Raw genomic sequence first — 13,097 nt, 5'->3', positions numbered from 1 at the left:
TCTCTCTCAATGGGGAAAATCCTCTAGTATATATAGGTTTGAGGGGAGAGGAGGGGCGCCATACATGGGTGAAAGGGCTCCCCCCTTGTGCTGGCCTAGAGGGGGAGGAGGAGTCCTCCCCCTAGTCCAATTCGGCCTCCCCAAATGGGAAAGGGGGCGCCTCCCCATTTGGGCCCTTGTGGCCCGATCCTCCTTCCACTTCTTGGCCTTTTAATACCTGTAAAAGCCTCCTAGTAATTACTAGAGCCTTTTATTATTAATTTAACATCTCTGGAAACATTTTTCCACCTATATATTATTTATCGGTAATACCCGGTATTGCCCGATAAACTCTGAAATCCTTTCGGTGACTCTAAAACTCTTCCGGTACCTCTCGAAACTATTTCTAATACTAAGAAACTATTTTAAGAATAAATCCTCGATACTCAAGTCCTACTAACACTCTGCAAATCGTAATTACATTAAGCGTGTGACCCTGTAGGTTTGGTTAAACATATACATGAACAAAAACCCCTTTGTTCAAAGACCGATAGCGGAAACATGGGCGTATGTATCGATTCCTATGAGTACATGAATGATATTCGAGCGAACCTTTGGTTATCATGTGTTATTCCTTTTGCTTCGCAACAATGTACAAAACCCGAGATGTATCTGTATCTTCTTGAGTCATACACGTGCTCACTATACCGATCTTCTCGTTACCAGTTTTCTTCTTCTTTCTCATTAATATGTTCCAGCATCCCTGTGACATAGTCACCTGTGTCTGACCAAACGATGATATATGCCATCACACCGAGAGGGACCTAAGAATTTATCTCCGTCATCGAAGGAGAAAATTCCACTCACGAGTTATCTAGTCCCTTGTCAAACTTTCAGATGAACATGTAAGTTTTTGTGATGATCATCGACGTTTGAGCAATCCCAAAGTCCGCCCTACGGTAAGAAGTGACTACGATTATCTCATGGTCTAAGGAACTAAAACACATGTTAACACTTCATGTTATAATAATTGCTTTCAGAACATATCAACTCAAAGTATAACAAACAAGTTTGGGTCGATTCAACATGGTCGTTCTTCTAACGTCATACTCTGTTTTTTTAGGACTATCGTTACACTTAACGATATCCTAAGATCTGGAAAACATGATCACCAACAACACTTGAGCTAGTCTTAGAGGCGAGATTAGGAATCTTATTTTACCTTTTGTCATTCCACACGTGCATATTAGTTTTTCACTGGATCGCACATTTCAGGATCATCACAGTTATAGCGTAGAATATAAACTCTTAATCATGAATATGAAAATACAATATTATTGCTTCTAGTGCATAGTTCCAACACCAGTAGGCCTCGTGGCGGCCTTGTCACAGCGGTCGGTGCAAGGACCCATCTTGAAGATAAATTATAATCTTGGCATGCAAGCCAAGAACCCTCATGGCAAGGTCGGTTAGGATTCCTATAAAACCTAGCTCTTGCTGCCCATTCATAAGGCGAGACTAGGGTTAGTTCGAGGCATTTGTTCCATTCTACAGACCTCGATAGTACTCATCATCCTCCACGTGTAACCCCCTCGCACGAGGTGCTCCCACATATCAATCCAAAACAAACTAGGAGTAGAATATTACCTTGATCATGAAGGCCTGAACCTGGGTAAAACGACCCATGCAAACTCCCTTCTAGTACTTCCGGCTACGCTCTCCAGCCTACTGAGGGCACTGGCGGTTTTCTGCACCATCAATTAATTAAACATACAAAAGTAATTACCATAAAAATGGTGTAAATGTTTCATTGTGAATGGAACTTAATTCGTTGATATGATGGACACCATAAGTTTTGTAAAATGTAGAAGTTAATTACTTAGTTTTGAAGCATCGTCGACATCTGGCAATCTTCAAATTGCTAATCACATATGTTGATTCAATCATGTGCCTTACAATAAAACATATACCAACAAAAACTGCATACCTAAAAGCTAAAACAAAAAAACCATTTGGGCCAAAATAAGCCCAATGGAAGTGGCACAGTCCACTTCCTTTTTCGTTTTTCTAATTTTTGGGGAAAGGGGGGACGTGGGCTACAACCCACTTGATCTTATCACCCGGGTTGTTAGGGTTGGGGTTGCCAAACACTTGTACCGATGAGGGGTCCTAGTCTGCGATTTCAGTATTGGGAACTCTCTTGGCGCCCACCACTGCTCTTTTCGCTTGTTCCCACATGTCATATGTCGTTCGATCCAGTTTTTTATCTGCTCGATTTTCTTCTCCCTGCTCTCTTACATTTCATGAACTTCAAAAAATATGAAAAATAAAAAAATGAATTAGAAATAGTTCAGAGGGTAGATTATTGACCAGCTGACCGTTAACCTTTCATCTCTGACCAGATCCTTTGTCCGTAGTTTTTTTTGGAAAAAATCATGTATATGAGAAAAATATCACAAAAATTGACAAAAGATCATAAGTTTGAAAGAAGTTTGTAAAATTTAAAAAATCCATGATTCTAGTTTGGAATTTTTTCATAGATTTGAAATTGTTCATAAAGTTAAGAAAAATTTCACGGGTTTAAAAATAAAGTTCATCAATTTGGAAAAAAATATTGATTCGGAATTGGAGAAAACATCATGAATTCAAATAATGTTCACAAACTTGTGAAAAATATCTTGAATTTGAAAAAATTTCATAGGTTCAAGGAAAGTTCACGAATTTGAAAAGAAAAGTTCAAGAATTTTGAAAGAATCCCAATTTGGGAAAGTTTATGAATTTATTTTTTCTATTTTCTTAAAAGTTCATGCATCTGAAAAAATGAAAAATGAAAACAGAAAAACCGTAAAAATGGTCCAAAGCTTGAAAAAGCTTCCAAAAACCGGGACGAGTGACTCCCGCAAAAGTGCATTACGTGGGCTGGCCGAACTGCTTGGGTAGTGAGCGTCGCATATGAACAGAACATTATCTGGTACGTTAAGCGTCATATAGGATTTGTGTCTCCCGATCCCCTTCTCCCTATTGTTCGCCATTAAGATTTGTTTCATATGAGTTACCAAAGAGGCAACGAGACAATAATCATTGTAAGTTGTACACCATATTCTCATTATTTCTTCACAAGGCTTTTGAGGGTGTTTCGGCTACTTATCAAATATATTTTTTCTCACATTTTTCCTATGGTTTTTTGGGTGAAATTCTGATAATTATACAAACGATTCGAGATAGTACATAAAAACAAGAATATTCGTTGTATAGGGAGGAGCTAGTGTGAATTGTACGATTCTTGGTTACATCGCATTGCACACACTGGCGCTGCGTCAGTGGGACGAAGGAGCCCCCCCCCCCCCCACCCCCACCACCACTCCCTGAGAAATATTGCAAGCTAAGCATGTCTTGATGTTAAAGACCCTTCTAATGTTCTGGCTTCTCTAATCTCCCTAGCACTCCCCCCCCCCCCCCCCCCCCCTCCCTGGATTTGGTTCGTGCTCCATCACTAATGGCACAACCACAAGATGGCATAAACATGATGCCCAGAGTAGAGAGGAATGTGACGCTTGGTAAAACAGAAGCTGCAACACTGCGCAAAACTACCCAAGCAAAGAACATGTCCCAAATATCAAAATCTATCGCTGGGCATGCCACGAGCAATCAAGACGATGCCTTCATGAAGAAAAACAATGCCGTGACACACAAGCTTTGCATATTTATGAAAAATGTATATGGTTAAGTGCTCTTTTTTTGCTTATATTGCTTAAGCAACAGTATGTGTAGTTCAACCCAGGTGTATATGTATATCCCGCCAATTATATCGTCAATAACGATTATGAATCCATCCATTCATCTATCTCTCACACTCTTTAGTTTTCGCTTGTAACACGACCGAAGAGACTAGCGCACCACAACCATAAACCAATGTTGGCCTCTTGTGACCTTTCGATTGCGCCCCGCAATGCAGGTGGTGTTGCTGCGTTATGCTGTCTCAAATGTGCGGAGCCTTTCGATTGTGTCGATGGTGCAGTGTCATGGTCTTGTCTGCTAGGCGATGCCGACTTCGCCCGTGGCACACAGGCGCCGTGGCGTCGTCTCGGCCTCGCGTGACCTTTCGTATGCACCCTCGGCACAGGTGGTGTCGTGGCGTTGTGCAGTCTTTGATGTGTGAAGCCTTTTGAATGCGTCGATGGTGCGGTGTCCTGGCTTGCTCGGCTGGCCAATGCCGTTCGATCACATTGGTGGTGCTCTGTGTTGTGTTGGGTTGTGTCTTCCCTCTTTGTTGGTATGTTGTGGTGTGTGTTGTTTTTGCTTTATCTCTCCTCCTCCTGTTCCCCTGTAATTCTGCTGCACTTGAACCTAAAAGGCAGTGGGGCGGTCACCTACCTTTGGATGCCTCGCATGAATTCAATGAACTCGTCCGCTAGCTTCCGCGTACCACCCACCGAGCAGAGCCAGCGAGCAACCAACACCGGCCAACTACCCACTGGAGTTGAATGCAGGACGTCCAAAGTAATGCAGGACGTCCAAAGTGTGCCCGTAAACCATTCTGCTGACCGTAGTCATGGCGAGCTGGTGCAATTCAGTGCATGCTCTAGCTGTAGGGTAGAGTGTTCAACTGATTGTTACAGCGGCCGTGGGCGATTCATTAGACGGCTCCCGGCAGGTGAGTGGTTCGTTTGCAGTGATGGACGTCCTCGCATTTCACTTATTGCCCCTGCATCTTTCTTTAATCGCTCACCTGCTCCGTCGGCGGCGATGGCCGCGTACGCTCCCTACGTGTCGCCGCATGGCATGCACATGGCCGGCTCGGGCCACGGCGATGCGTGGCTAGCTATAAATAGCCCAGCCGGGAGCTCCTAGATCGATCTCCACACAACTACCAGTACACTCCACTCCCATCACACACACGGACACACCTGCGAGAGCGTGAGCCATGGCGTCCATGGGGAAGAAGCAGGTGGTGGCGGCGCTGATGCTGGTGCTGGTGGTGCTGGCGGCGGCGCCGGGCGGGGCGCACGCGGCGTGCCAGGCGTCACAGCTGGCGGTGTGCGCTTCGGCGATCCTGTCCGGGGCCAAGCCGAGCGGCGAGTGCTGCGGCAACCTGCGGGCGCAGCAGCCGTGCTTCTGCCAGTACGCCAAGGACCCCACCTACGGGCAGTACATCCGCAGCCCCCACGCGCGCGACACCCTCCAGTCCTGCGGCCTCGCCGTCCCGCACTGCTAGGCGCCGGCAGGCCCCTGGCGCACATGGCAAGCTAGCTGCCTCAGTGACCATGAGAGCGTCAGACTATAGCTAGCCTATCTGAGTGCCTACGTGTTGCGTCCATGAAAGCATCTTCCTGTCAACCATGTGGTTCGACTTTGATGATGCTGGAATAAAAATATAAAATGTTGGGTGATGATCTACGGCAGCCATGTTGCTTCTTGGCTGCTGCTGCTGGTAATAAAATTTGTGTTGCAACTTGATGAGATCGGCTGAGTTGTGTTCAGTGACCAAACCAAACTGCCCCTATCATAGAATTGGTAAATCTAGTGGTGCGGTATGTAACGGCGAAGAATCAACCGTTAGTGTTATGGTCAAGAATGGTGCAGTGACTAGGTACAAGAGGTTTGAATGGAATACATAGAAATGCTTGTGGGCCCTCTGCATGCACCATAACTTTTTTCAAGTCACAGTGAAGGGGGGAATGATTGCATGTATGCTAAGTATTCTTTCTCTCTATCCTGTACAACATACTTTTATTTTATTTTTTAAACGAATTTCTTATAGATCTTCCCTAAATCAAAAGAATGTTCTCATTTTTTAGTAATATTTCAATTCACAGCGAGAAGATCTTCGAAACAAAACAAATCATTGATAAAAACATGAACCAGTTTTTATTTTATTGTTGCTATCCCATTTGAACTAGTTTTAGTAATTTACTCTTTCAATTGTATTTGAAATCATTGTCACATATTTAAAAAACCATTTCATAGATTAAAAATTATTAGTTTCACACACTGAAATAAACATTTTAGGAAAATATAAGTAAGTTTCAAACAAAAAAATATGTTTTATATATTAAATTATAAGTTCAAATACTGAAATAAGAAACTTCAGAAAATACAAATATTTTTCTCATTATATAGTTATTTACAGCTAGCTAGCAGAACAACTAGAACCCTAGCTGGGCATATTGGTTGGCTTCGGTGTGCTCTGCCTACGGCACAAAAGTTGGCGATCAGCACTTGGATGCGCGCAAAATGCTGGACTTGCATAAAATTTTGTATGGGTTCGACCTTGAATCTACAAAGGGTGTGTCGTCACATATATCCTCCCCCACACCCCACCCCGCCAACAAAAAAGTCATATTTCGCGCATATAGGCAAACTAGATGATATCCCGCGCGTTGCTGCGGGAATCAGTTGCAACATATATCAATAGAATATAGCTACATGAAACATTAATATTTAGATTAATTATATGAGAACTAAAACTGAATTAATATAAGTAATCTTTTCCCATGCACTGTTGCATGTACATGTTGCACTTTACCCATGCATGATTGCACATTAAGGTGGCATAGTTGCATGTTGAGAGAAATATATTAGTGGGATCACCTACTTAGTTATAGTAGTATATAACATTAGTATCCATATAATATAGATTTTGAAACCAAATGGTAATATCACTCAACTGTTAGAAATGTTGATTGAAAAATGATAAATCGATAGCATGTAATGGACAAATGCAGAAATTAATATATATTCTATTTAGCACGTGAACAGCTTGATTGATTGACATTTGCAGATGTGTAGAAAAAGGTAATATTGATAAGTTGGTCAAATCTGGCAGTCTACCAGTGTAGCACAAACTAATTCGTGCACATTGCCCTGTTTGGTCCACATCGATAATTAACCAATCTAGGCGACATAATTATTTTTTAATTGGTCTTGCAATAATACTACCCAATCAGATACACAAATTAAATAAAATTGCATGCATATACTTTTGTTTCTAGTATAACCATCTCACTCAAGTAAAAAAAAAATACCAAACTTGTCTCATTAGGCAGGCCGCATGCCATCGAATGGGTGTAGTGCAACAACATATGGATTAATCATGGAGTGGCAAGCTTAAAAAAAGGTACAAAAAGACCAATTAGGCAGCAGCAAAAATTCGTCGCCTAGAGGTAGCAACGCATTAGGAGTCTGATCCATGCAAACTGTAGTGATTCAATACAGAAAAGGAAACAGTCAGGCCGAGATAAATTGAATGAGTAACTGAACAAAAAAAGGATGTGTTTTTACCTAGTACTTGTACCACGTATTAGAAGGGGAGCAAACGCCATGGCCATCAACAAATGTTACGGTTTAAAAAGCACGCATGTGTTTTGCAGGTCCACATTATCCCAATAATTTATAGAGAAAACAGATATGAGGGAAACCTTTTGATCTGACGTAGAGCGACCATGACAGCTATAGCACCAGAGTAGTGGCCACTGTATGTCTCCATTGCCAACGACCAGGATCTGAAGGGGATGCAAGCACACAGTGAATCCAGAAGCGAGTAACGATTCAATGCCAAGACGAATTACCTGAGGGGAAGTTAGGGGGTAAACATGTTAGAGAATTCACATCTGATCTTTTGAAGCCGGAGTAGAAGTTTGCCAGCATCACCTGCGGCGCACAGAACATGGGAAGGGAAGTGCCTCGGTGTTGATCACATATGAGGAAGATCCATAGAGGGGTTCGCTAGGCTTGTGGACGGTGGCGAACCGGCGGCTGACCGCTCCACTACCTTGTTGCTTTCATGGCTGCATGTGATGTACTTATGGGAGGACGAAACGGCTGGGGGATTGATGGGATAGTGAAACCACAGGCTGCTAAAATTCTTTGGGACCATAAATGTCACGGTTAACTATTGGATTTCGGAGCAAATCTAGTGCGCTCCAGTAATCAGAAGCTGAAAGGAAGTTGTATTTTCACCACTACTAGAAAAAAGGCTGTTAGTGGCGCATCAGTTTTTTCTATTAATGGCGCACTATAGGTGCGTCATTATTAACAAATAGTAATGGCGCACCAGAAGTGCGCCGTTACTATCACAGATACTAATGGCACACCTATAATGCATCATTACAGTGCCTAGAAGTGCGCCATTACTATCTGACTTAGTAATGGCGCACCACATAGAAGTGCACCATTACTAACAAATTTTTTTCAAATTTTTTTTAGGAAAAAAATTTTCAACTTTTTTTCAGAATCTTTTTTTTTCGTTTTTTTCTTAATCTCGGGTCACTATGGCTTAATCTCAGGTCAATATGCTTAATTTCAAGTCAAATCGCACTCCGTGGTCAAACTTCCCGGAAAGTCACCCATCCTCACATTACTCCAGCCCGAGCACACTTAACTTTAGAGTTCTATCCAACCCCAGCATCAGCTCACTTAACAGGCACTTGTTGATATATCTATCATATCAATCCTATTAAACCTTTTTTGACATTTCCATCATTTTCTTTTATTTTTTCTAAAACTGAAAAGGCGGTCCAGGGGGTGTGTGTGTGTGCATTTGGTGAAATTTTCGGCCACCTAGAAAGTTAGTAATGGCGCACCTTCGCAAAGTGCGCCATTACTATGTGTATGACTTGGGCAAACCTTGGTCAAAGTTGGTAATGGCGCACTTTGTGTAGGTGCGCCATTACTAAGTTTGACATAGTAATGGCGCACCTATGCAAAGTGCGCCATTACTAAGTTTGACCAAGGTTTGACCCAGTCATACACATAGTAATGGCGCACTTTGTGAAGGTGCGCCATTACTATGTCAACTTAGTAATGGCGCACCTATACAAAGTGCGCCATTACTATGTGTATGACTGGGTCAAACCTTGGTCAAACTTAGTAATGGCGCACTTTTCACCTGGTGCGCCATTAGTAATATGGCCATTAATGGCGTACCTATATCTGGTGCGCTACTGCTATATAGCAGTGGCGCACCACATACATGGTGCGCCATTAATGTTCATATTAGCTATAGCCGTTTTTCTAGTAGTGCACCGTGGGAACACTTCATGACATGGCTTGATGTGGTGTTATGCATGTGCAAAATTAGTGGTCGAACTGAACTGATGATGTGGAGGGCCTGCATGTCAAGAGAAATGAGGTACTGGGGAGCTCCTATTTAGATATAGTAGATTGGAACAGAGCATTATGGTTGGGTATAACTTGCGAATGAAAACTGCGTTTCATTAAAAGTGACATGGCGGGAGAGAACTACACGACCTGTGGGTAGATGTAGGCAGCGATAGTCTTTGTGGGAGTCAGAATAAGCGAGAAAGACACACAACAAGGTTCTGGGGGAGAGTTTGTTATCAGAACTTGCGGCTAGATTTGGGAAACACGGACAGCCAAAAATACGTAGATCGGCGTAGGTTAGCTGAGCGAGGAAGAGGGACTGCAAGGGGAGAAACGCGGGCAAGTTTTTGTGGGCCAAATATTTAGTAAATAGGTGGCATAGCGAAGGGCTTCAACTTAATATTGAGGAGGCATGGAGGCTTGAAGCAGAAGAATGCGGAGAATATTGTTGATAGAGCGAAGAGAACGTTCAGCTTTTTCGTTTTGGGGCGAGGTATAGGGGTAAGAGAATCGTAGAAGAATACCATGGTGAAGGAAGAAATCACGGTTGCGTGAGTTATCGAACTCACTGCCAGTGTCGCATTGTAGGGAACGAATAGGGAGAGAGAAGTGAGCTGACACGCGACATTGAAAATTAGCAAACAAACTATGAACATCCAATTTTGCACGAAGAGGAAAGGTTTATATGAAGTCAGAGTAATCATCTAAAACAACAAGATAATATTTGAAACCGGAAACACTAAGGGTAGGTGACCTCCTGGGTGGTAAGGGAGTTCATTGCAGCATGAAAGCAGCCTCATCCCAAGTCGGCGCGGTTAAAGTCGATGCATATGTAGTGGACTGGACGGCTGAGGAGATGGTGTCGCTGCCTGTGCCGCTTGCTCCCAGGATGGCGGTGGAGGTACATGGACGATGCCATCGCAGCCGCAGCAGCCTAGTAGAGGGGTGCATAGGCAGTGTAGGCATGTGGCGGAGGAGGGGAGCCAAGGAGACCAAGAGCACCGATGGATGGGCGAAGCCCGGGCACCCAGGTGCCACTGCACGCCGGAGGAGCGCCGTAGGGTGAAGGCGTTGTCCAGGGCATGGGGCCTGCATAAGCCCCGTCCATGGATCATGCTGAGGGCGCCATGAGGAGAGCATCGGTGAGGAGGGCACCGGAGCTCTCGCTGCGGGCGTGGACATTGGTGTCGAAGCCGACGAGGAGGATGGCGATTCGTGCTTGGGCAGTCGGTAGATTGGGTTTTTGCCCTTGTAGTTGGGGCTCGGTTGCCAGCCGGGCGGCGAGTCAGGGCCGGATGTCGCCGGCGGTGGAGCCGGAGGAGATGGAGCAGGGCGGGCCGCGGTGTCGAAGAGGTGCGGGGTACTGGCCTTGCGCGCCTGATTCTGCTCCTCCATTCGGAGAATGGAGCGGGCCTCGGCAAGTGTCGGCAAATGACAGAGGAGCGGGATGAAGGTCGCCTGCCGGGCGTACCGGTTGTCGAGGCCGCCCATGAGTGCTGAAGAAAGCAACCACCTCACCGAGTTCGCGGAGCTCGTCCCCGATAGCCTTGATGCATTGGCAGAAGACACCAACAGGGCAATCACCCTGTGTAATGGTGCGGAGCTTGGTGTTGAGAGAGGAGACACGGGCATCACAGTTGTCCTGAAACACCAGCCGTAGTTCGATCCAAATGTCGTGAGTAGTCGCGCCGTCGGTGACCACGAGGTTAAAGAGCTCGGTGGATATGCGTGTGTACAACCACTGGATAAGAGCAAGATCATCGAGCACCTAGGGTTGTGCGGGGCTGGTTGTGAGTCGCCAGATATGTGGTGAAGGAGAGAACAACGGCCCAGGTGAATCTCAAATAGATGTTGCGAGTGGTAATATTCATGGCTATGGAGATCCAGAACGATCGGGATGAAGGGGTGATGCCAATAGTGTCGCTGAAAGAGAGGGAGGAGGGAATGGTGAGAGTGGCCGGTGGCGGAGGGGGCGGTGCACTGTAGTTGGTGGGAAGAGTTGGCTGGCCGCCGGTGGTGGTGGGAATAGTTGGCTGGCTGCCGGTGGTGGTGGGAAGGGTTGGTTGTCCACCTGTGTTGGTCATGGCGACCGTGGGAGGGAAGGAGAGAACCAGGTGTCTGATACCGTGAAGATTGAAAGATTCAAGGCTTAGTTTGGCAGCATAGTTTTTGAAAAGCCAAAGTATTCTAAAACCACAGTATTTTGATGTGTGGGATGTGTGGGTAACAAATACTTTGGTTTCTTAAAAACGTAGTTTCTCTCAGTTTTGTCCAGTTCACCGAAGTGTCTGGGTGGTATTGTTTTGCTGCAGTTTTTACTACATTGCCAAATCAGCATGTGCTAACTCTGCTACACCTAAAGAGCAACACGACCGGATTAGTCAGCAAGTGCTAACAGCTGCCAGCTGCATGTAGCCTTGCCATGCACGAGGTCTTCCAGACCTCCTGTTTGCGAGTGTGCGCTTCAATGGCCAACAATCTACTCCATGAGCTAGCTTGGCTCGAGACGTGCGGCACTGCCAGAACCCAGAAAGTAATCGGCAACCAGTGAATTGTTTAAATAAGAAGTAGGAGTAACAGACAGAGGAGTCGAAGGCAGCGATTAGATTTTCTGATGTGTACGTCAACAGGCTGAGTGCTCTCCCCGACAACTTCTCTAGGTTCGGTTTAGAAAAAAGTGGCCGCGACCTCTTTTTTAAACAGTATGAGAGATACCAGAGTATCTTAAACCACATTATTTTTTTAAGCCAAAAACCTCAAAGCATTTAAATACCAAAGTTTTTTCAGAAACCACGGTATTCCTAAAAAAACTCCGTAAATGGTTCACTCCCAAACGCACCCTTGTGTTCTGTATTGCATTCCAAAATACAGGTGAGCAGATACATATAGGGTGCTGGGTGCAACCGCAGTAGCAGAGACGTATAGCCGATCGGTGTGCTGATCGTGGGAGTATAGGAGTGGACGAAGTCCACGCACTAACAGAGAGGAGGGAGGCACGTTGGCTCAGCGGCGCTCTGGGGAGAGTGCGGCGGCGGTAGTGGTGGGTAGGATCGGGGAAGAAGGTCGCCGGGTCACGGTCGTGATTTCGGCTGGGCTTATTTTCCGCGTACCGAATTGGGAAGTTGTGACTCGCAGGATCCAAGATAGACGGCATCCACTGCGTTTGGCAGTTTTGCAAATAAAAAATAAAATTGGCGTGCCAAATACATATCTCAATAGATAAATAGATAGATAGACACATACATGTCGCCTAAAAAAACATACATACATACATACATACATACATACATACATACAAGGTATTAACTAGTTATTCATATATTAATCAACTTTCGTAAATCAGTACGTGTGGGAATTTTTCTTATAGATCCGTCTTTGCAAAACTTGAGATGTGAATCAGAACCACTTAGAGATCGATCTTGTTTCCAAGAAACAAAAGATGGTAAAAGTTCAAATGCAATTTGCCAAACCAAATACTACGTAGGAACAGTTGCTACATTATTAATAGTTACTCTTATTGCACACAACAGACATTAGTATTTCTTGCACAAGCAAATCTGCTGTAAGCAAATTCAAAAAATTAAGGAGCATGTACAGGAGGAGGGGATGTCATCGCCACTAGTATGTCTTGTGAAGACGATGGGTTTTTGCAATCTGACTTGCAGTTATCCATAGATTTTGAAGCAAGGAGAAAGCAATCCGGAAAGAAAAGCACCAATTCATGTGTAGGAAGCATCGATTTATATGGAAGCAAGCTACATACTACTATACTAAAGACCTATGTTAAAAGGACTAGCAATCAACCTGCTGAAATCCAGCGGCGGAATCAGAGGTAACCATCATTAACTAGTTTCAGTTTTGGGAACACTCAACGGGGGAAGGTGCCTTGCTTATCCAACGGGTGCATGGGATCCAATCCGACGCCTCTCTACTGGTCTGATAGAATGCTAGGCATCAGCAGTCTAATGCCTAGCGGTTCCCTTTCCTAATACACCCCATATCAACATCTTCCGGGA

At 44.6% G+C, this 13,097-nt stretch overlaps 1 protein-coding gene across 1 annotated transcript; it reads left to right on the top strand.

Annotated features, from left to right (window-relative positions):
* Positions 1–4,837: 4,837 nt before the first annotated feature.
* Positions 4,838–5,439, top strand: LOC109783067 (non-specific lipid-transfer protein 2P). The gene has a single exon (XM_020341676.4). The coding sequence runs from the start codon at positions 4,904–4,906 to the stop codon at positions 5,192–5,194; it is 291 nt and encodes a 96-aa protein (XP_020197265.1). The 5' UTR covers positions 4,838–4,903; the 3' UTR covers positions 5,195–5,439.
* Positions 5,440–13,097: the final 7,658 nt, after the last annotated feature.

The sequence above is a fragment of the Aegilops tauschii genome, chromosome 4 (genome assembly GCF_002575655.3).
Source record: "Aegilops tauschii subsp. strangulata cultivar AL8/78 chromosome 4, Aet v6.0, whole genome shotgun sequence".
Lineage (NCBI taxonomy): Eukaryota > Viridiplantae > Streptophyta > Magnoliopsida > Poales > Poaceae > Aegilops > Aegilops tauschii.
This window is presented reverse-complemented; position numbering and strand designations above follow the sequence as displayed.

Excerpts from the sequence above, each read along its gene's own strand:
- LOC109783067 (XM_020341676.4), top strand. The coding sequence starts at position 4,904 with ATGGCGTCCATGGGGAAGAAGCAGGTGGTGGCGGCGCTGATGCTGGTG.